We start from the raw sequence: 24,379 nt of genomic DNA on the forward strand, positions 1-24,379 counted from the left end.
GATGTGATGCAGACCCTCATAGGATTACTGGGGGGCATGGGCCAGCGCTGTGGCACCTCCTAACCTCACATTCTCCCACTCTCTGTGCACCATTGATGTACCCAATCACCCTCTAGATATATGGGGTGCCTAGAGCCCCGAATATCATCCAGCACCCTGTTAACTGGAACAGCACCTGGCACCAGGTTTTTCCTGACTGGAATCAGCTTGTGGTAATTATAATCCTGTCGATATTCTTTATTTTTGATCTCATGAAAGAACAAAACCAGTAGTGCGCTCCCAGCTCCCTACCCTGCCTATGGCTCTCAGCCCCAGGCCCCTTGTTCCCACTAAAACATAAAAGAATGGGTGATAAATATATACTCTCATTTTTTTTTTTATTTCTTTGAAAAAGCTAAAGCCTAAATATAATTTCTTGAAAGAGCTGGCCACTGTAGTTTTTAAGAAACATCACTAAAGCAGGAGTAAGTAGTGTTGGGGTCTATTTTAAGATGCTTTTGTGAGTTAGTATTTCTGGCTGCAGGATGGTGTATGTGGGAATGATTAGATAAAACCAGAGTGCCCGTGGTCATCACAGTGAAGAAACATGTCACTCAGTGCAGCGGTGTGGCTCATTAATGTGCTTTTAATAGTTTTGGACTTCAATAGAGGTCAGTATGCTCACTGGAGTAAAATGTCAGACTTTGGCTGCACATTAGTTGTTAGTTGGATAAGTTCATTTTGGGTTTTGGTTTCTGGTTGACACAAAGAAAAACAAAACAACATTTAGAAAAAAAGACCCATTAATATTCACGGCCTTAAAGCAGATATTATTTCAGTTGATTGATTGTGATTAAGAGGTGCATTTTCCCAAACCCATTTATTCTTAGTCAAATTACCAAATACTGACACACAGTGAAAATGAGGCCCGCTTAGCCGTCATCCTGGTAATCCTGCCTCCATGTGGACAACAAAACAAATTCCCTTTGGTCCACCATATTAAATATAGGAAGAGGTATCCTGGCTTCTGGAATCTTATGATCTTGCCAGCATTTAATTGTTTACAATGTGTGATTTAAAAAGAAAAAAAAACCCCACTAAACTTAAAACATCAACTCGTGAACTGCAATCAGCATTGAGAATCCATTAAATTCATCACCTAATAGCAGTTTTAGCACACTGGGGGGCGCTGCAAGCTACGGGCTTTTCAGCACTCCCAGCACGTGGGAGTCACTCAGTCATGGCTGCAGCAATAAATTGCACGACACCTACAGTACAGAAATATTCCAAGAGATGGCAATATAGGATTGAGCTGTTGTTCACACCTCGTTGATATACAGGAGTAGAATAAAATAGTTAGGCAAGAAGATTCAATTTGACAAAACTGAACTTCTCACAGTCCAGTTTCATTCTAAACTCACAAAAAAAAAGGCAGCAGAACACGTTTCCTCTTGCAGTTTGTATATTTATTTTAAAGCAACTTCTTTTGTAAAATATAAATACAAATTATGAGATATTTTAATTACAAAGTTAAAACAAAAATGAACACACCAAAAATTACTTTACTGCAGTAGCCTCCCTGTTATATACAAGCTCTGTGCCGAAGGGTGAATATCAACATCATCTTAAAACTTTATTATACAAACAGTTTTGTAGTTTTGCAGGTTAAATTAAAGACCAAACAGGAAGCAAAATCTGAACATTTAAAAAAAAAAAAATACAATGTACTAGCCCCTGAGGCTCAAGCGAGCGCTAAAGTCTGAGGAGAAAAACAAATGAAAAAAAAAACAAAAACAAAAAGAGGACATCATGTGCTTCCTATGAACACAAATACCACATTCAATAGCACAGTCTCAGTACTATCCTGTACAGCTACACACAGGCACAATGTGCTGCGCGCTCACACACTCCATCTAATTGCTGACAGCACGACAATGCTCTGTTACCTTATAAAATCTTTCAGAGGAGTCGTGAGCAACATCCGAAAGAAAAAAAATCTCTTGATATTTTTATATATATATATATATATATATTTATTTTATTTATTTATTTATACATAAATTAATTTATAAAAATAAGACCATTATTAAGTCTATTGAGTCACAAATGTATTGATCCTCAGTTAACGGAGGGTAAGGTTTCAGCAGCCCGGTCAGCCAGCAGGTCAGTCTATCTGTACAGTGCACCAGTGCTGGTCCAGAGCAGGGCCGAAGCGTGGGAACTAGGGGTCAGGCTAAGGCATATCATCATAACCTCTGGCTGGTTCTAAAGCAAACTACAGTCGGTATGGATCAAAGTCCGGATTTAGTGGCTTCAGGGGTCAGGATGAGCCCAACTTGCCCACGGCCTTGATTTTGTCCTTAAGTTTGTCCGCCGGGTGGTCCCAGTGGTCGTCCAGACACTCCAGTGTGGATCCCAGGAGAGCGGCCAGCTCGGCGCTGTCTTCCACCAGGTCCAACAGGTCTTTGCTGTCTGGATGGAAGCCCTCCAGCTCCTCTGGGCATGAGAAGAGCTGCGACAGAGAGGCCTGCCGGTAAAACTCTGCCTCTGCCACCGTCACCACCTCCATGTGCGGGAAGGTCTGTCGGAAACCGCGAGCGGACATCCGCAGCCGACGAAGCACGTCAGACAGTAGCAGCCAGTTTCTTGGCCTGGAGGAGGGAAATCAACCGATGTTTAGGAATGAGGTGCCGGCAGAGAGGGCGAAAAATAATGAAATAAGTAAAAAGGTGTGTCGCGTGTGTGATCAAAGCTCACCCTTGGGAGAGGGACACCTGGATGTTGTAGCAAGGCAGCAGAGGTCGGTCAGAGAACTCAAACTCAAACACCTCCTTTTTATCCTCCTCTTCCTCATCCTCTGGGCCCGGGGGGTCGGCCAGGATGTCATAGACACCGCCCTCTTCGCTTGACTCTGACACGCGCACAAAAAAAAATAATCCCGAGTGAGCATCCACATTATCAGGGAGGGACAGACACGTATCACTCAAAGCGAGATGGCACTGAAGATTGAAGGGACTTTGTAAGCACGAACGCACACACAGAGCGCTGATCAGTACTCACCACACACAGCGCTGCCATAGAATTCCCAATAAAGTCCTGGGTCGTCATCTGAGCGGCCCTGAAGGTCAGCAAAATAATCTATGGAGGGAAGAGAGGAGCAAAGCCTGTTATTCAAGAGCCACAGCCCTAGGGACAGGCAACGAGGCAAATACAATTGCCCTTTAAGACTACAGCAGAAAAATGGATAAAGAGCACAGTAAAACAGAAGAGGAGGAGGGGCAGTGTCAAGAGAGAAAAGAGAAACAAACAGAGCAAATGTTTTTTTTTTTTTTGGGGGGGGGGGGGGGGTTGGGGGGGCGGATGGTCAGGGGCCAGCGGCTGTACCACGGGGGAGGAGAGCGACTGTCTCCACTGGGTTAGAGCTGGCTCAGTTCAGAGCAGGGCTGCAGAAGGCTGCCAGGAATCAAACAAGAACCACACACAGTCGCTGAGTGTGCGCGTGCACACACACACACCAGCGCACACACACACACACACACACACACACACACACACACACACACACACACACACACACACACACACAGAGCGCGAGCTGGAAACAAACAAGCAGAGGGAGCTGGATAAGCACACACAGCAAGAGCAAAGTGTGTATTCAGCACACGCACACACACACACACACATTCACAGAGTGAGAGCTGGGCTTTGTGCCAGTGCTGAGGCGTGGGGCGTCTGGCGTGTGTTTGGAGGGATTAACGGCCTCCAGATGAGTGGGACCAGGTGGAGGGAGGGCGGCAATCGCTTGCTCTCGCTCGTTTTCTCCGGTGCTCGATCTCCCTCTCTCCCCGCTCTGTCAATCTAGCCGCCATCGATCTATCCGTCCACGCTCTTTTCAAAATTCAACACCATCTTTCCCAGCCGTCTACATATAAATCTCGCCTTTTTGCACTAAACCGGTTCGCCCTTCTGCCGAGGCGTGAACTTACACCTGTTCATTTTCACCCTGATCTACCATCCGTTCTCCCGTGGCTCGCCTCTTCACTGAAGCCTCTGGTGCGTCTCAGATCATCGCTTTTAACTAGTTAGACGTTCATGTAATATTAAGCAGCCATCTACAGAGGAAGAGTGTGCATGTGTACGCTTTCATTTCCTCCTCCTGTACACAAACTCATGTTGTCTCAACTTAACTACAAACATTCAGACGAGCCCTATCAACACACACGCCCCGAACACCAGACCGCGTCTGCAGCGTGGCAGCCTGGTGAAAAGACACACTCAGGCGCTCACACGCACGCATACAAAAGCAGAGTCTCCAGCCAGAGCGAAGCCCATTTCCGCACGTACGCTGAGCAAACACAGTTGGCGTTGCTAAGTAACCAGATAGAGGAGCTCAGAGGCAGCAGCACGCACCCCGGCGGGCTGAGACTCCCTGTCTAACAGGTGGTCGGGGCAAAGGGAGAGGAGCGGGAGGGTGCCGGGGGGGAAACGGGATGAAAGGGACAGACCCGTCTTGAGGGTAAGGATTTACAGAGAGGGACTCACACCAACAGGTTGCACAGAGGTCAGAGCATTGAAAGAACAGCAAACAGTGAACGAGCCAAGATTGAGGCATTTGGGAACTGGGTTGCTGCCCAATCCTTTCAACAATTTACCCTTGCCCCACCTCAATATCCACTTTCTGGTGCACCCGCTATCTAAAAACCCCTTCATCTCCTCTGGTTTTAATTCATTCCTTTTCCAGCATTTGTGATTTCATGATTTGTGGTCAAAGGGCACATTAATATGCAGATTTCCTGCCGTTTGCATTCCACTGTGTCTGCACAAGTTTCTGCTCCTGGACAAATGCATCATATAAATGTATCGTAAATTTTAGACAAAACAGTAACTTCAATCATTTAAAACTGAGGTTATGTCCTCTGCATTTCTTTGTCTCGGGTTTAAGTGGCCTAAGGTGCAATTTACAAATTTTAAATGAAGTTTACACACCATGTGTAACGTTCACTAACACAGTGATAGAACCGTTCGTCTGCTGTCTGGAAGCTTTTTTCCAAACTAAAGAAAAAACTGCCGTACAGTTGCTGCTTCTGAGCGCTTGGATGTTTATGATCCTAATTCAAGGACAATTAAAGATCAACATTATTCCAATTGACATCACTTGCAAGGGAACTCCTGACTTAAATGGTCCTCTATATCCCCCAGTCCTCACTTCTTTTCAGGGTGAGGATGTGGACTACAACCGATGATGACCTGGCTAAGTAACTAGAATGAAAATCCAGCCGGGATCTTACCTGTGAGGAAGCGCTCCATGCTGTCACTGTGGGTCATCTTGAGCAGACCACGGCCAGAATATGTGGCCAGGGTGGGGTCAGCACCATAAGACAGTAGGATTCGCACCACATCCAGGTGGTCGTTCTCCACAGCATCGTGAATTGGCCTAGACGCACACAAATGTACATTCATTTGATCAAGATGTTCAGCACTGGCAACATTTGCATGGGCTGGTAGCATTGAAATTGTCCCACTTTGTCTACTGCAGCATGTCAGATGCTGCTATTCCTGCACATCCCTACTATCGCTCCATGTGCACCTTGGTGTTGTTACAGATGAGAATGTGCCATTCAGGGAACTTCAAAGAATGCAGTCTTGTGCCATAAAACATTTAAACCTATTTAGAATTCCCCTAAACTCTGACACAGGGGGACATAAAGTAAAATGTAATGCGATGTACAGATTTAGAAGACTGCCATTCTTCTTAGCAACGGTCACCTGTGTACTGTAATATGAATGTCACAAATCTGGTAATGGTTTAATAAAAGCTGAACTGCTACTCAATGCGCCTTTAAGACCTGTGCACAGCTTCCTAGAACAGACCCCCCACTGCAAATTTTAATAAGACAGCAATGAAAGCACTGGCCTTTATTTTAAAACTGCAGCTAATCTGTCAAATCACTGCTCTTGCTAAGCAAATACATAAAAAATAAAAATCACAGAAATTTTGTTATGAGCAAAACTCAACTGACTTAACTGATGACTGAGCCCTGCTTTGCTCTATTGAGACATATAGAAGAAGCCACGATTGTGTCTGCGTTGTGCGAAGGGGCCGTGTTTATGCAAGCATTCATTTCTGGGATTGCGTGTGCATACGAATGAGTGTGTTTGTTTACCTCGTGCCATCCTGTGCACTGCAGTTGATGTCGGCCCCGTAATCCAGCAGGTGCTGGACTATGCTGAGCCAGCCACGGGCACATGCCTCATGGAGAGCACAGTAGCCGGCGTAGTCTCTGTGGTTCACCTCGCATACTCTGTTCTCCAGACAGTACAGCACCACCTCCTAAAAAGAGCCAACACCAGAGGATGAGCAGGGTTTACTGTGTGAGACTGTGTGTGTGTGTGTGTGTGTGTGTGTGTGTGTGTGTGTGTGTGTGTGTGTGTGTGTATGTGTGTGTGTGTGTGTATGTGTGTGTGTGTGTGTGTGTGTGTGTATGTAACCCATGCAATACAAGACCAAATACACGAGTCAGACAGAGGAGATGCATACACAAACAGTCCTTCCCTTTTCAGTTCCTGTGGGAGAGAAATTAGGGAAAGGAAGAACTGAGTGTGTTCCCGTGCCGGACAAACACTCACACACGCACACACGCGCACACGAACACACACGCACGCACGCACGCACGCGCACACACACACACACACACACACACACACACACACACACACACACACACACACACACAAATGCTCCATAATGCTAGAGACATCAAGGAGACTAAGTGTGACTCAACTGTATTTAGCCTGCCAGATTTTGCTCGTACACGCGAGTGTGTGTGTGTGAATGTGTGTGTGAGTGCCATGGTAGGGGCTGGACGCCATCGTGGCAGCCAGTTACGATGGTTGGGCTCTGAGCACAGCATAATGGAAGCGGAACAAAGAGATTTGATAGAGGCGTTCAAGAGCTGGAAGCGTTTCCTCTGGTCTAAGGCTGTGACAGTTGGCCATCCAGCACTAAGTAATCAGACTGGTTTTTATTGGACTGGAGCAGAGTCTGCTGCTACTAAACAGAGAGGGGACAGAGAGATAGGGAGCAGCCCAGCAATGTGTGTTGATATGAGGCCTGTCCAAGTCAGACAAGTGTGTGTTTCAGCAGTGCGGGTATAGGTTTGTATCTGTGTGGATATGCAAGTTAGCGTGGGACTACGCACATGTACTTGCAGACCCTTGAAAAAGCTGAAAATGCTTAATTATGTATATATATATTTTTTTATTATATCTATTTATATACGTGTGAATGCAAGACTCAGACATCCAGAAACACTCACACTCTGCCCTGCTAACAGTCCTGTGCCGAAGGGAGGAAAGCTGCTCATCTGAACCTGGGGAATGACTCCAAACTTCCATTTCTATGCTAATTCTAGCTCGCCGTCTAGTCCAAGTGTTTATCTCGCTCTTCCACTCCCTCTCTCTTTCAGCACAGGGCGGATGGAGGGAGGAAGAGGGAAGGAAAGGCAGGCAACGGAGAGAAAACAGACCGACGGAGGCATGAGAAGAGGGCTAGAGAGGGCGGAAGGACGGGAGAAACGAGAGGCAACAACCCAATAGATGACAGATTAATGAATCTCTGGATGAAATCTGCCGAGGCTGTCCTCTGGGCTGCAGCTGATAATAACAAGAGATGAGTGGTAGTCCTAGTGCGAAGTGGGGGGGGTGGGTGCAGTGATCGGAGTGAACGTGGGACCGGTAGCGGGAGGGGAAGGGGTGACGATGAGGAAAACGGGAGAGAAGTGGAGAGTGGGATTGAGAGAAAAGAAGTGAGCAAGTGTGAGCAAGGAAAAAGTGCGAGAGGAAGAGAGAGAAAAGGGAGGAGTGGGACAACGCTCCAACTGGTTTTCACTCGCTGCCAACACTCTGTTTGCCTGCTGGAGAGAGATTCAGGAGCGCTGTGCCGAAGCTCCCCTCTGGGGGATTCCTCTCGCTCTGTGTGTGTGTGTGTGTGTGCATGCGTGAGTCTGTCTGTGTGAGTGAATGAGAGCAAGTGTTAGAGAGACTGACGGGTAGAGAGTGTTGATATGCAGCCCGCCTAAGTGCGTGTGTGTGCGTGTGTGTATTTTTGTGCCACTGATGAGTGTGTGTGTGTGGCTGTGGAGGAGGCGTAGCGCTAAACCTCCGAAGCCGTGTTTAATATCGCTGGGAGAGAGCGGGGAGCTTAGCACGAGAGCCCCGGCTTCCTGCCACACACACATACACACACGCACACACACACATGCACACACCTCCGCAGTAAAATGAGACACTGCCCCCCCCTCCCCCCTCTAATCTCCCTCTCTAGAATGCTTCCCTGCGCTCGCCTGCAATCAATGCATCACTCAGACATTTAACCCCTTGCAGCGCTGCCTTGCATGCTCCCCACATACAACAGATGCATGTGTGTCCGTCTGTGTCTGTGTGTGTGTGTGTGTGTGTGTGTGTGTGTGTGTGCGCGCACACGCGTGCACGCTTAAACATAAATGCGTATCTCATGTAGCAGGTGACGCATGAGTGGCTTTCCCCCCGCGATGACGAGGCATCAGTGGAAGCAATGAAGCCGCTGCGTGCCTGGACGAGTGAAACGTGTGGATATTTGTATGTGCGAGAGTCAGCCTGTTATTGAATGACTGTGCTGGGGTAACAGGGGAAGCCTGAGAATCTAGCCTCTGATGATTTCAGATAGAGTTAATTAATCTCACACACACGCTGTTAGCCAACTGATGAATAAAAATGGAACAAAAAAGGAATAATCACCTGTTACCTATTCGTTCACTATAAATGCCTCCAGTCTCAACGAATAAGCCGCTCTGCATACTAATGCTCATCAGCGCTGTATGAAGCAAACGATAAAACAGGCCTCATCTTAACTGTCGATGACTGTTCTGATGTCTGGTCATACAAGAAAGTGACATAATGAAATTCATGCAAATGTCCTTGCAAATACGAGCTGCTGAATGCTAACACATTACATGCGACAGTAGCTTCCTGATGCTAACATAAGGTCTTGCTTATTTTTGGATTTCTCATCTATGTTTAATTCTGTCCAGCCACATGTTTTAGCTCAGAAATTGCATATTTGTTTGAACCTTGATGTAAATTTTGTGGGCTGGATTGTACATTTTGTGACACGTATGCCTCAGAGGTTGAGAGTGAATGGCTTTCTGTCAGAACTGCGCTCCATAAAGATGAATCTGAGCACGGGCTGGTGGTATATGAGTTTGCCAAATGGTGTGATGAGACCATCCTCCAATTAAATGCCACAAAGAGGATAAGGTCGTTAATTTTAGCAGGAAATCATCCCACCCACCATCTCAGACATCTTCATCAAAGGAACTGGCATTGAATTTGCAGAAATGTATAAATATCCTGGAACAGTCGTTGATAAGAACCTGAAAACTGATGCAGTCTGCAAGAAGGGAGAGCAAAGATTTCACTTCTTTAGGAAGTGAAGTTTCACTTCAAGTGCAAAGCTTTTGGCTGCAAATTCAGAGAAGAGTTCAAGTGCAACAGAAGTAAAAATGCCTTTGATCTCTGTGCAATAACCCTGCGAATCTGCACGTGTAATTTAGCATTTTACAGACTGTTTCGCTGCATTATTTCGTTTTGGATATTGTACATACAGGAAACATTTTTGTGCTTTCTGGACTGGTGTTGTTTTTTATCATGTGTCTCTAACTGCAAGTCAAGTTTCTCATCTTGATTAATAAAATGACTGGACTGAACTGATGGCACCAGCCCACAAAGATGGTTCACTGAGCTAGCTAGCTTGTCACCAGTTAACTAACAACGAGTTAGAAAGCTAGCTAGATCAGTCGCCAACACAACTATAACTTATTAATAATAAATTTCAGTTTTTGTATCATCCACTGACTGCAGACCAATGCAATACTGCAATTTTATTGTGAAGCCGTTAACACTCGAGCAGAGCAGAGTAATGTGTGTATGAAATTGAATGGGTTGATACAGCCAGTGGTGTTTTCGGTTTTGGACTCTGTGGGTCTTTCAAATGTCGACACATTGTTTGCTATTGTTCAAAGGCGCAAATTTGAGTGCCAAAGTTCACCGAAGTTGAACTTGAAATGTCAGTGTGAATTTTCTTTGTCTCCACAAGTGAATCCGCTAATTACTGCAATTTCCATCCCAGATTTTGCATCTATCATACATGCTAGCCTGACTGGGCACCTAAAGTGCAATCTAGTCTTTGTCTTTGCTGGGATCATACATGGATTTGAGAAGGAAAATCACAAGTGATTCATGTGGGGAGAATAAATGACAGATTGCACCTTTATCTGAGCTTTCAATGGGCAGAGCTGAGGGGCCCCAAGCCCCGGCACGAGGGGGAGAGGGATGAAGACATCCGCAGAATCTCTCCTCATTACCATTTCAAATGCTCAGAGAGCGAGGCAGATGAGGGAGGGCGAGAGAATAAAAGGGGAGCGAGGAAGAAAGAGAGAGTGGGCTTTCGTGTGCAGAGGCACGGATCGCAAAACTAAACGAACATGAAATATGCACAGTGTCGGCTGGGCATCGGGAACGGCACAGAACAGTTGTGCGAGTGTTGAATTAGATGCATGTGTGCATGACGTGATTCTGCATCCTGCATGTGCAGGTCTGTACACGAAAGGATGCTTGCGCATGTGCTTGCTGGGTAACAAAATGTGTGTCTCTGCGAGCGTGTGCTTGCAGTGAGTGAGCATGTAGGCTGTGTGTGTATGTGTGTCTGTGCGTGCATGAGGTGATTCTGAATTTGCATGTGCAGGTCTGTGTGGGTGTGCGACAGCAGAGAGTGTGGAGAGTCGTCGCTCTGTGCAGCATATGGAGAGGAACACGTCAGGATGCCTGTGCATGTGCTTATTGGGTCATAACGGGTGTTTCACTGTGCATATTTCTGCGTGTGTGTGTGTGCGCTCATAATCAGCATGTGAGCTGTGTGTGTATGTGTGTGCGCCTCTGTCTCTCAGGCCCTCATATCTCTCTGCCTGTGTGTGATAAGCCCAGAGCTTGCGGCGCTAAAACACCAGCGTGAGACAAGCGCTGTGCGTCTACAGGCTTGTATGCAAGTGTGTGTGTGGGGTGGTATGCATAAATTGGTGTGTCTCTCTGCACACGTCCTTGTGTGTGTGTGTGTGTGCGCGTGTGTGCGTGCGTGTGTGTGGGAGCCCCAGGGGTCTGCCCCAGGCTTATCACACACAGGCAGTGAGAGACAAGCTTCCTGAGAGAGAGCGAGAGAGAGGGAGAGAAAGAAAGGGAGGGAGGGAGGGAGGGAGGGAGGGAGGGAGGGAAGGGGGGAAGGGGAAGGCGGGGGTGTTGTTTGCGCAGCGGTCAGCGCCTTGTTTGTGTAGTCTCAGGTTTTCTCCTCCCTCCTCCCTCTTTCCCTCTCCGCACGCGGAGCGCAGGAAGGGAAAAATGCGAAGGGGGGATAAAAAAAAAAGGGAGAGGGAGGGAAAAAAACGTTCGAGAGAGACGCATAAATCAGAGAGACGAGCCAGCTTCTCTCCAGCACGGCTGACTGAACCCTGCTGCTGCTGCTGCTGCGCTGCACCCTGTGTGTGTGTGTGTGTGACTGGGGTGTGTGTGTGTGTGAGCGAGCGAGCGAGCGAGGGAGAAAAACAGCCGCCGCCACTGCTAACCACAGTCACCACGGCACATTAGAGGGCCATTAGAACGCGATTATACTCCCAGTGCTTACCTCTCATTCACACTTTTGCTCTCTCCCACTTGCGTGCACACACACGCACCCGTGCACACACACACACACCTAATCATCATAAATGTGTACAACAAACACACACAACCATAAAGCAACCGGTTAATGAGCAACAAAAGATACCCACACCTATTTACAGTTCTGTGAAGATACCTCCGCTGATGATAAAAATGATCACGCACACACACGAACACAAAGACGGAGGCAAAGGCGAGTGAGAGACAGAGTGGACACGCACAGCACAACGTGCCGCTCAAGTGGCATTAAAACCACTTGGATCAATAAATCAATTTGTAACATCTGCGGGTGGGGGGTGGGGGGCTGGGGGGGGGCGGCATTTAGGCTCCCGAACAGAAACACAAGGGATGAGGGAGAATGAGACAGCGGGCCATCCAACTTTAATTAAAAGCTTTCAGAGCAATGGGAGTTGAGAAATTCAGCAGAATATACACCAGTCTCATTCTTCCTTGTATGTGCGGAGAATGAGAGGTTCTGATTCAGCAGCGAACGATCGGCAGCTACACACAAAGAAAAAAAAACTTCCGATGCTAGAGAGGCAGCGAGCATCAGTCTCCGTATAATGATCCCACCGATCCCTCATGCTGTCTGCGCAAGCACGTGCATATGTGTGTGCGTGTGTGTGTGTGTGTGCGCCGCCTGTGTGTGTGAGTGTGTGTCACACTTCGCCTCACGGAAAATTAATGAGATGTGAGTGCGGAGCGAGGCAAGAGGAGGGGGAGGCAGGAGGGGAGCGTGCGTATGTGTGTGCGCTCGCAGGAGGAGGAGGAGGGGGGGAAGGGGCGGGGGGTGCCAGCGACAATCTGAGTCACAAAGAGAGGAAGAGAAAGAGAGTGCTGAGAGGAAAGAGGGGGGAGGGAGAGAGCGGAAACCTGAGAGAGAACGAGAGTAGCGGGCAAGGGGAGCAAAAAAAGATGGAGTATAGCGAGAACAAAGCGTGAGTAAGGGTGAAATAGAAGGAAATTATACAAAAAAGCAAAAGAGGGAGCTAGAAACAGATGACAGACGCAACAGAAGAATCAGATGGAGGAAGACAATTTTTTTTGGGGGGGGGGGGGAGTCGAGCTATGTCTGCCAGAGTCACAGACAGGAACAAAGTAGGGGGAGAAAATGAGCTCAATTTAAGAAGAGAGAGCGAAGATTTGGAGGAGACGAAGTGTAAGAGTGTAAAATATGAAGAGAGAAAGCAATAAGGAGGGAGGATGAGCGAAGCCTATTACCTCGTAGCCCAGCCGCGCCGCTCTCTGGAGCAGAGTCTCTCCGGCGTTCTTGTTCACGATCAGCCGACGAGCCTCTGGCGGGATCGGACGCACCACGGGGGGCTCGGCAGGGGGGGTCCTGTGCACCCCCGCCGCCTCTGGTGGGACACCGGCCGCTCTGCCGTTGGCCTGGGGCTGCAGGCAGGGCGGGCAGAGAGCGGCGGGGGAGCAGGGCTTGACTGGAGAGCAGGGATAATGATTAGGAGAGGCGGCTCCCTTCCTCGGAGCGCCACGCTGCTCACTCAGCTGAGGAGAGAGGGAGAGAGAGAGAGGGAGAGAGAGAGAGAGAGAGTGTTACAGCCGCTGCCACACAGCAGACGGGACACACGGACACTCAAAGGCACATGAAGACTACACGCAGACATGTGCACGCACACACACCTCAGGAGATGCAAAACTGGTAAAAAGTATATGACGTGCTGTCAGTGGTCACTATAGGATAATCCATCAAGAAACAATGATCACATTTTAAATAAAGCTGGATGTTTATTCTCCTCAGCAACAAAAAAAAGTTCTCTTCTCCTCACATGTAATTGCCTCTTTTGTATACTCTCAACATATAGTTTGAAATATAGATGGACTGTTCATTACAACATCTGTGTTTACGTATGATTATCGCGTATGAGAGACACACTATGCATCACTGAAAAACACACACGCACACAGATTTCACACCAACTGTTCACGCCCCAAACACTGCAGGTTGGCACGCCACTTTTCTTTAACCGCTAAACCAACACAGCCTTTGGAGCGACACACGAGAGAGGGAGTTGCCTGCCTCTGTCTGTGTGTGTGTGTGTGTGTGTGTGTGGTGTGTGTGTGTGTGTGTGTGCAGTGCGTGCCCTCTCAGTGGAATTCCATGTCGAAGCAGCTGTCAGGCTGAGGAGGAGCAGGGGAGGAGAGCGGCGCGGGCGGAAAACAACTAGCCTTCTTTTTCTTTTTTTTTTCTTCTCCCCCTCAATTTTTCCCTGTGCTCTTTTTTTCCCCCTCTTTTGAACTCGGGCACTTCATACGCTCGACCATGGCTGCCACATTCCTCGCCGTGTGAGTGAGGGAGTGTGTGCAGCCTTGTGTGCGGCGCTGAGTGTGATGTATAATTGCTCCGGGGTTTTGTTGTTATGTCAGGAATGCTCACAAACACACAGACACTTGCAGCCCTGGCACGCACCTACACACAGAACAGCGCCGATGACACACGTTCGACAATTAAGGCCAGAGACAAACACACATGCACGCAGGCGCTCCGCGGGGAGTCGCTAAGGGCACGAGGAGGTCAAAGCTCCAGCAGCCCTCTAAACATTGTAAACATACTTCCTTCCTCTCCCTCTCTCTCCCAGCTGCATAATCAGAGGCGCCGACAGGCATACTGAAACAGACTCCGCCGCCACAAACATCCAGACGCCCGTATCATGGCCAGACAACCTATCAGCACTCACCTTGTCATCTTCAGCTGCTCCCAGATCAGCTACGCAACGCTGGCCTGGGCTGTTAGGTGTGGCCTCTTTCCTCCTCTCCCGCTCGCGCTCCCGCTGACTGGTGTGTTTGGTCTTGCACGGCCGCTTGCCCTTGGGTTTGTCCGTGTCACTATGGCGACGGGGCTTGAGGGGAGGGGCCCCTCCCATGGACGGCGGTGGGGCCGGAGAGGGGGGGCCCCTCCTGGGCTCTTTGAGGCCACGGTCACCTGAGAAGGGGCCCAGCGGTTGCGCCCTGTCCTTCAGTTGGCCGGGGGGAAGGGGAGAAGCAGCTACCCCTGGAGCAGGAGGAGAGGGAAGAGGGAGGCAGAGTGAGCGGCTGATAGTGTGAGAGCTCGGTGGAAGGGGAGGATGGGAAGGTATTGCAAGGCCATCTCTCACCCTCTGTTGGTTTATTAATGAGCGCACAGAGCTGTCTGGGAGCGCAGCATGCCTGCTCGCTCACGAAAGGAAAAAAAAAAAAGAAAAAGAAAACACACACTTGCAGGCTCACATAAACACCCCCGTAGTGACTTGTGTGCTCTCATTCACGGCAGCAAGGACACTGCTGTGAGTAATCTCCTTAAACAAATGTGGCACTGTCTGGTTTCAGCCTCTTATAGTACATATTTACACGAAAAATAAAAACCTGCCCTTGAAACCACAATGTCAAAATGCTGTTTAATAGCTTAATGGAAATGCATTTCCTCCTCAGGATCACCACAAAACATTTCTAACTAGTCAGGAATGTGATATAGGTGTGATTTGTGTTACAATATACGTTTTAGAATAAACAGCACATTAAATAAAGTGAAAAACCAGCGAGGAAGAAAGTGAAATTATATATATCGCTGATACTGCACAAGCACTTTCTATGTGGCCCCTTTTAAAATACAAGATTCTTTGCAGAAACACATGTTTTATCTGATTAACGGAATCCTGAAAAAATAGGAAGAATACAGACAGATAGCCCTGACAGACACACAGTCGATGTAAAAAAATAAACAAATAAATAAATAATTCAGTGGCCAATCAAGGCCTATGGCTTCTGCAGGAAACAGAGAACCAAAATCTCCCCTGCTTTGTTCACTTCCTTTAATCTCTCTCCTGCCTTTTATTCACTCTTCGTCTGTGCCTCCCTCTGCCTCAGTTTGGGCACATGAATAAGGGAAAGCCCTGGTTTTAATAACTAACCCCCCCCTCGGCCACACACGCACACACACACACACACACACACACACGCAGCCTGCCCTCCCTTTCCCTCTGACTGGTCTTGAGGGGAAAAAAAAACGAAAAGAAAAATCACTGATCACACATTAGTCACACTACACCTGCCCACGCGTATCTCCACCAGACACTTCCCTCATTCGCACTTTCATTGCTCTCACAGAGCCCGCTGCAGACCAGCTGAACAAAAAGCCCAAAACCACAGGGGAGGAGGGCATTTTAGCGTTTAGTCCCCAGGTCCTGTTTCTGATTCCCCAGCCTTTCCTCTGGCAGGAGGAAGTATCCCCTACCTCATTTCCTCTGCACCCTCCCCGAAGGCTCACGGGAAATCCCCCAAAAGACAGACTGCTCAACAAGAAAGTGAAACGTGAGCCAAAGATAGATTTCCGTTACCCTAGCTGCACTCAGAGATACAGCAGCGGTTTGCACGGCTGCCGGTTCATTCTTACCATTAAGTAGCTTCTCGCAGCCCCATTTCCTGTTGATGTCGGCTCTCTGCACCGCAGCTCTGTCCTCCGGCTCGCCGGCCCTGATCTTGCGTTCCCGTATGCTCTGGGCCGGGGCCATCAATCTGGGCTGGGGCCACAGCCGCTCCTGTTTGATCTGGGAGCTGTCAGGTGAAGCCGCGCCAGCAGCGGGCTTGCTAAGCCGCAGCCCCTTCAGCTCGATGCAGACCTTGAGCTTCCGCACCTCGTCATCGTCATCTTCATCAGGAATGGCCTGCTCGCGCTCATCTGCAGACAAAACAAACACATAAATTATATTGTTTGCCATCTCTCATACGCAGCTATATTGCCTGGAACTGTTCTGGTCTTTTCAAGTCTCAACCTCAGTTAAAAGATTAGAAATGAACATTTGAATCCTTCACTTATAAAGGTCATCCACTAGATAGAGGACAAAGTGTGGGCAAGTTCAAACCACAACAGTTTTTCTTCAAGCATCATAACACACAAGAGCTTTTCACCCTTTGAAAGACACTGCTTTCACCTTCTGCCGCACACAAAAGTATTGTATATACATAGTACATACCGGCCTGCAAACAACTGAGCACAAAGAACAAAGGCCATTAATCACTACATTCTCATGGCTTGTAAAACCCCTTCTGAGCCTTACATTTAACACACGCACGCACTCAGGCAAGAGAGACGCGGAGCGGGATTTGAAACAGACAGACTGAGGAGTAAAAGGGGAAGAGAAGTCAAGAATCGGGCGGAGACACAAAGCAATAAAGACTGGAGAAGCAGAGGGAGAGTTCTCCCCCCTGAAATTCACGGGGGACGGGTATTTGACTCGTCTGCCAGCGCCGGGGAGAGCAAGCGTGATACCGCATGCCAGAAATAAAAAAAAAAAAGGGAACCCAAACAGATGAGGGAAAAAAGAAAGGAGATGAAAAGAGAAGAAAAGAGCAGCTTTGAAGAGGGAGGGTAAGCGCAGCAGAGGAACTGCAGAGCCGAGAGAAGAGAGAGAGAATGGCTGTCCCTCTTCCTCGCTTCTCTCTCGCACTCCGCTCAAAGGCAGGATTAAACACTTCTCTGAGCTGGCTGCCACACAGAGCGAAAGATGGGACAGAGAGTGGTAAGAGGGGGGAGAGCGGGGGTTGTGATGGAGCGGGCTTAAGGTGGAATTGATTGGGAAGGAGGAAGCGACAAAAGGAATAGAACGATTTTTTAAAAAGAACAAGGGATGAGACAGGGCTCAGCATAACACAGGATGAAGGGAAAAGAATGGGCAGAATTAGATGCACTGAGAGCAGATGAAAAGGGGAGGGGGAGGCGGTGGGGGATTTGAGGAAAATGGAAGCGGCATGTGGGTGACGAGGCATGTTCAAGAAATTCTCACCCGTAGAAATCCTGGCTCTTTTCTCCGGGTGGGACACCCTGTCCCCTTCCTCCCTCTCTGTGTCGTCCGGTTCAGTCTTGGGGCCGAACGGGCGTTTCCTGGTGGGTCCAAAGCCGGGGTTGACCTTCTCCTCGGGGTACCCTTTTGCCGGTGTTAAAACTGGTGGCACACAATGACCTCCTTCACACTCTCTCATTGCCTTCCTGGCCCCATCCTTTAGCCCTCCTTGGCTGGCACATCTGGCCCCATCTCGGGCCCCATGCCCCGGGGACAAAGGCTCCTTCTGGCCACCACACCTCTGGAGGACTGGAACTCTGTTGTTCGTGTACGCCGGCCGGACACCTGAGCAAAGCAGAGAACAGACGGAGGGAAACGGGGCAGGGAGGAAGGGGGTGAAGATGAAAGGGAGACAGACACATGGGGAGGGAATGCAGACAGACAGACCGCAAAAACCAGACAGACAGAAAGAGCGCAGGGGAAATGAGGGGCGGGGGTGAGACGGGGTGGGGGATTGACAGAGGGAGAATGCCAGTTAAACACCAGCCAGCTTTTATTCCGCTTTAAAGACAGGCAGTAAAACTTTGATGGGGTAAAGACTTTTTAATCTGATGTGAGCCGAGCCAGCGGGCTGACGGGTTCAGCGCAGCCGCTTGCGCTTCCAGCGAGGAGAGGCAAGAAAACATCCTGCGCCCTCGCAGCGCACGGCGACTCCCATCCCTCTCCCTCCCCTTTCCCTGTCCTCCCCCACGGCATGACCGCACCACGCCCTTCTCACACTGAGCGTGACTCTACCCCCCTCCCCCGCTCCCCCCGTTCTCCTCGACTCCCTCTCCCTCTCTGTCTCTCTCCATGCCATAATTAGGCTCACACGTCAGCCGCGGCCTCGCTCCAACACACAGCTGGGCTCCCAGCCAATGTAACTAACCCCCTCCTCCCCTTCCTCCCTGCCCCCCCCCTTTCCGTTGCGCTCTCCCATCCGCTTTCACCCACTAACTCTCCCCCTGCTTTCACTCTCTCTCTCTCTCTCTCACTCACGCAATCTCTGCCCCTCCTTCTCCTCTTGCCCTCCCTCTCGATCGTCTCTGCGCGCAGATAAGCACAAAAGACTTCTTGAAAATAAAACTCCCCCTCTCCGTCTCTCTCGCTGGCTCGTCCGCTCGCGCTGCCTAGCTTGTGTAAGAGTGTGTGCATGTGCATGTGTGTGTTGAGTCTGTACGGAAGAGTGTGTCTTTTTTTAGAGTGACCCGGTCTTGCCTCAGCATTTGCTGCAAGTGCATGTGAGTGTGTACGCGCACCTATTGTTTGTGTGTGTCCCTTTCTGAGTGTTCATTTGCAGAGTGGATGCATGTGTGTGTGTGTGTGTGTGTGCATTACGAGTGTGTGTGTGGTGCTAGGTTACTCACCCTCCCTCTCTCCCTGCCTGGTGGTGTGTTGGCAGTGTTCCAGCGCTCGCTCTCTGCGCTGGCCGTCTGCCAGCTCCCGTCCTGCTGCCGCTGCCGAGGCAGACACACACACACCGCCGCCCTCCTTCTCCTTCAGCTCCAGCTCCGAGAACCGCATCATTGCCCGCTGTGCGCACACACACACACACAAATGCAGAGACAGCCCATGAAAACCACTCATCGTCTGCCCACGCCGCACACACACCTCTCTAAGCCTCAATCTGGCCTCAACAGCTACAGAAGCAAAAATTGCGTCAGAAATCACATTGTCTCAAAAATCAAAGAAAATGCCGAAGAAATTAAACCCACACACACAAACACACACAGGACAAAAAGGTAGACAGATAAATCACAAGCATGGCATCAAGACACAGATTAGACTACTGCAGCCACTGTGAGTCCATGCGCTCTGGGGCTTAAGTCCTGGCATCTCCCTTCCTGAAACATAAACATGGCTAAGAAACATATACATCTAAGTCCTGAGGCAGAGAGAGGAGATGAAAAAGAGGAAAGAAGGGAGTGGAGGAAAAAAGGAGTGTGCAGCGATACAGAGTACAAAGGAGACAGAGCCCATCAGAGGCAGATGTGATAAGAAATGTAAAGAACTGACCTCCCAGTTAGCTGCAGGTTGACTTATATTACTCCCCTCTCGTGATATGACTTCCATCTAAGCAATTAGAATGGGGGGGCTCAATATATCTGTCCATCATTTCAGCTTTTTTTTAATGAATTTATGTTATGTTTCTCCACATGTTTCTTTATACACAATCGGCAGCCACAATCCCAAAATAACACAATCAAATTAAAGTGACTCAACAGGTCAATTAACACTGCATCAAAACTATCAAATGATTTCTGAACTGCACGAATGACAAATTTGAAGAAGATAATCCAAACAATGTGTTCATTCCAAGCTTGATTGATAACGCTAATTCAGTTTAACTACCTCATTTATTTTTTTCCAAACAGACTTCTACATTGAATTTTTACGTGTCCAGAAATAGAGCGTTTGATAGCTTTGGTTGCAGCTGTGCATTGACAAGCATGACACAGACAAAACCACAGTTTTCTAGGGCGTGTTCACAACATATACAGACATGTGCAACCTATTGACATATCTGCCTCTGAGCCAGTGGACAATGTAGCATAGGATTTGTTTGTGTTTGTGTGGTTAACATTGAGCACAAGAAACCAGAGATAACAGTCTAAAATGAAAGGCTCAATGTGTGTATATCAATGACGGGGGATGATGGCCAAGTGTAGGGAACGTTGTTGTAATTGTGCATTTAAAGATGTGGTGTGATTTGTGTTAGGAAAGAGGGTCTTCTAGCCGGTGGTGTGAGGAGAATTACGAACTTGGACAGCAACCAGGCAGGGCAGCACAGGCCATCAGGGGGAGGAGGGTTAGGGGAGGATAGCGACTGGCGGATGGGGGCATGCAGAAAGCCTAAGAGCGAGCCCTCCACTGCCCTAACCTTGAGGTTAAGCATAGCCAAAGGCAGTGTGAACTGTGAGGCTGCCACAGTCATGCTCTGGAACTACAGTATACGGCTCTATAGCACAGTCAGCAGCACTAACACATGCTTTAGCCCCAAGGCAGCTACACAAGGACAAGCACGTACGGACACACAAACACGCACGCACAGAAATAACCTTTACAATGACTGCTCACTAATCAACATACAGAGATGGCAGCCCTGGTTAACCTTTGAACTGCCCTCCCTGATTGAGGGCCTCAACTGGCCTTGCACCAGCTCACTGCGACAATGATAAACTAAGGGGAGGGTCAAGCCTATGGCCAGGACAGTTGCATGACAGCACTAATACTATTCTGTACCGTGTTGTAAATGCAGTGTATGCCAATTACATGCAGGGTTTGTTTTACAGGCAGAATATTGCAGCAAGGGAGTAAAGACAGTGGCCCTTTGGGGTTTATACCTGCGTGGATGTTAGAACTGAAAGTGTCTGAAATGTCTGCATATAAGAAACATTGATCATAATGACCCCTCTCCAGCCCACCACCAACTTGAACCCACTATATCCTGCACTGCATATTTTCACAGACACACATGTTAATGGTCTTACCTGCAGAGCTCTCTGTTCACGGCTCAGCTTGCTGGAGTCAGCATACAGCTCAGTGGTGACACACTTAAAGCGGTCGCCAACGTAGCCTGAGGAGTTTGCGATCCTCTTGGCCAGACTGGATCTACGAGAGCTTTTAGATGAAGTCTGGCTACCCTCCTCTTCTTCGTCCTCATCCCCTTCACCTTGAGACTCCCCAAGGTCAACAATACTGTCCTCTTTTTCAGTCTCCCTCTCGCACATCATCTCCTCCTTTACCACATCTGTGCAGTGCTGAGTGAGGTGAAGAGCGCGGCTGTCTCTGTCCCCTTTGTCCTTACCAGAGCTGCGTTCCCCAGACGTGCGGGCACAGCGCAAAGTGCTCTGGTCTTGGTCTCCAGGGTCTGGGCTGGGACTCGGCTCCTCAGGGCTCTCCTCTGCTTGGGCAACCTGCCCTGGAGAAAGTGGGGATGTGTCAGATGTCACGGCAGGACAGCCATTGTCCTGAAGAGCCTTTGGTTTCCCAAAGGAAGTTTCTGGCTGTCTCTCACTGTGACTGGGCTTCAGGGTGGGGCTTTGTCCGGAGTGGACTGGATAAGGATGGGAAAGGTGGTGTTGGTGTTTTGGCTCATAGTCGGTCTTTGTCAGATTTTGGTTACTATGACAACATTCATTTTGGTTAACCTTGGTGCTGGTCTCAGCAGAGGGCTGTTTGTGGAGTGTTGGGGTAGACTCAATATCTGTGTCTGAATGTACAAGGTCAATGCAGACAATCTTTTCTCTGGATGTTACTGAGGAAGAAGGGGTTCTGCTTTGACTGCAAGCCTGTCCATGTGCTGCTGCCTCCCTATCAGACTTAATTTGGCCTCCTTCGCCTGTCTCTTTCCCAATGTTGTGATCTCTGGGTCCTCCGCATTCTTCAACAGTTCCACGGGGTTTCTCCTGGCCCCGGGACTTCAAAGCTGCATCTCCCCTTTCTGGCAGCTTGTTGTCTGAGTGATTCTGCATCAGGGGATGGGCCATCTCCTGTGAGTTATAAGTGAGGTATTCCCCTCCTGGACCAGCTGGGAGGTTGTGGTATGGTAAAGGGTGTTTTGCTGCTAAGTGGGTTGGGTAAAGGCTATTGCTGCCCAGCAGTACTGGGTGATGGTAGACTGGGCTTTTCCCTGTAATTGGCAGGGAATGAAGCGCCATGCCATCAGGGATGGGGTAGTGCAGGTATCTATTGGCATAGGCCAAACTGTGGTTCAGGTAAGCGTCACTTTGAGGAAGGTAAAGGTGTCCAGGAGGGTGACCATTCTCTAAGCAAGGCCTCTTATATGATGACACCTCTGGAGTTGTTTCACCTCTCTTAGTGGTCTGGGAGCACTTCTCTGTTCCCTCTCTGTGGTGGCCCACAACTGGTGTGTGTTCTGATTGACCGGGGCTGTGTTTGACCCAGTCACTGTTGGGTTTAGGAGAAAGAGGCCTGGAGCTGACCAGAGAGGAGTGTTGAGTGGATGAAACATTATGGTTGGGCTCCCCTATCCTTGGGCAGGATGAGCTACGTTGCTGAGGGACAACTCTCTCCAGACCCTTGTGTTTGATGACAGAGGGTGAGGAGCCTTTGGCTTGTGAAAGCCCTACATCTGTGTTTGGCCTTGGAGAGGGGGGCAAGCCTGGTGTGTGCTGTGTATGGGAAGGAGAAGGGCTTGGTACAACCCAGGAAGAGTGTAAAGTGCTGATCATTTCTGGCCTCTCTGGAACCTTTGAAGAAGTGCTGCTAACCACAGAGTGAGGATGGGAGGAAGGAGAGAGGGACAGGTTTTCCTTTAAGAGCTCTCGGCTAGGTGGCAGTCCATAACGTGCGCCTGATGCTATAGTGTCCATCTTAACTGGGAATCCATTGGGGGGCAGTCCAAACTCCAGTATTCTTCCAGACAAATCCAAGGGCTTCTCTGCTGAGTCTTTGGTTGTTTGGGGTTGATGAGCTGGCCTCTCAAAATTGGGTTTGGTGGGTGACCTGCTGGGTCTCCTTTCAACCCCGACACTTCTGTGCTCAGGTGCCCCATCTCTTGGCCTAGGTTTGTGGGGGCTGGGTCGGGCAGGAGAGGGCTGCTCCGATGCCATGCTGCTCACAGAAAATGGATGAGGAATGGACTGCGTGGATGAGGATGAGGCAGATACTGAAGAAGTGGAGGAGGTGGGTGGCTGTCCTATCCTAGCGACTGGCCTTTGTAAATCCAGTGAATTGTCAATGAGAGCTGGAGGGGGGGGAGGTTGGGGGAGTCGAGAAGATGCGTGTGGAGAAGAATCAGTAGGCAGACTGTTATTACTCCCACCACTGGTGCCACTAGTGCTAGTGCTATTGGTGTTATTGTTGTTGCTAGAACCCTTCCTAGAGGGAGGTCTGCTTGGTCTGCTGCTCCTGCTTGGGGACCGGTCCCTGTCTATAGCAGCCTGATGGTGCTGAGGATGAGGGGAAGGTTGGTGAAGCTGCTGTGCAAATGGAGGTGCAACACCAAGTCCCTTGTCCTGGCAGTGTACCAGCGATGTGGGGGCCACTGTGACTGCTGGAATCCTCATAGGGGGTGCCACCAGGGGAGAGGAAATGGGAGAAGGAGGATAGGGGGGCATATAGTAGAGCCTCTCAGCAGCAGAGGCGGCTGCAGCAGGGTTAACATTGCCCCCCTGGGCTGCACACAGAGAAGGATAGGCCAGGTGCTGGGGAAGATAGGGGTTGGGTTGGCTGAGCAAGGAGGCTTTGTACATGTTTAGAGCCGCATACTTGGATGTGTCCATAAAGGGATACATGCTTGCTTCAGGGTAGGGGCTGAGCCATGGCAGGCGGAGGTAACTGCCACCAGCACTTGCCAAGCCCAGTTCAGATGCTTTATCTCCAGGCCCTACTCTGCGTTCCAAGCCCAAACCTTCAGCTCCAGCTCCAGGAACCAGCATAGGCTTGTGGAGACTTGGAGGGGTGCCTTTGTAGAGGCCCAGGTATCCATTAGTGGGCTTACGACTGTCCAGTGGGCCTTCAGGCTTGTAGATGAGCTCTGGAAGACCATCCCTGTTATAAGTGAGGGGGAGGGCGGGTGTCTCCCGGCTCTTCTCTGCTGGCAGTGCTCTGATCCCTTGGTATACAACCCCACCATGGAGACGAAGACCATCATGCATCAGAGTACCTCTGTCCAGCCCCATCGCTGCCAGGGGTGTCAACCTTGCATCCACCTGCAGCAAAAAGGGGATACCATTGAAGTAAATGTGACAGATCAGATCCCTGAATGAAAATTTGGAAAATATGACATTGAAAGCAAGAACTACAAAACAATTACTGCTAAACCCAGTACAAAACATTTCTTAAAGTTAGGTAGTTGCATGGAAGCACATAGTGAA

General features: G+C 49.2%; 1 protein-coding gene across 2 annotated transcripts in view; it reads right to left on the reverse strand.

Annotated features, from left to right (window-relative positions):
• Nucleotides 1–1,432: 1,432 nt before the first annotated feature.
• Nucleotides 1,433–24,379, reverse strand: part of bcor (BCL6 corepressor) — a 34,174-nt gene continuing 11,227 nt past the window's right edge. The window contains exons 3-14 of one of the 2 annotated variants that reach the window (XM_076746664.1): nt 21,029–24,214; nt 19,554–19,610; nt 18,905–19,070; nt 17,502–17,843; nt 16,112–16,396; nt 14,421–14,734; nt 12,946–13,230; nt 6,144–6,310; nt 5,268–5,413; nt 3,040–3,117; nt 2,737–2,890; nt 1,433–2,630 (exon numbers count right to left, since the gene is read on the reverse strand). In XM_076746664.1, the coding sequence (XP_076602779.1) occupies nt 2,300–2,630; nt 2,737–2,890; nt 3,040–3,117; nt 5,268–5,413; nt 6,144–6,310; nt 12,946–13,230; nt 14,421–14,734; nt 16,112–16,396; nt 17,502–17,843; nt 18,905–19,070; nt 19,554–19,610; nt 21,029–24,214 (5,511 nt within the window). In that variant the 3' untranslated portion in view covers nt 1,433–2,299. The remainder of the gene's footprint in view (nt 2,631–2,736; nt 2,891–3,039; nt 3,118–5,267; nt 5,414–6,143; nt 6,311–12,945; nt 13,231–14,420; nt 14,735–16,111; nt 16,397–17,501; nt 17,844–18,904; nt 19,071–19,553; nt 19,611–21,028; nt 24,215–24,379) is intronic. The other variant, XM_076746665.1, reaches the window with a different exon arrangement.

This window comes from Chaetodon auriga, chromosome 13 (genome assembly GCF_051107435.1).
Source record: "Chaetodon auriga isolate fChaAug3 chromosome 13, fChaAug3.hap1, whole genome shotgun sequence".
Classification (NCBI taxonomy): Eukaryota; Metazoa; Chordata; class Actinopteri; order Chaetodontiformes; family Chaetodontidae; genus Chaetodon; species Chaetodon auriga.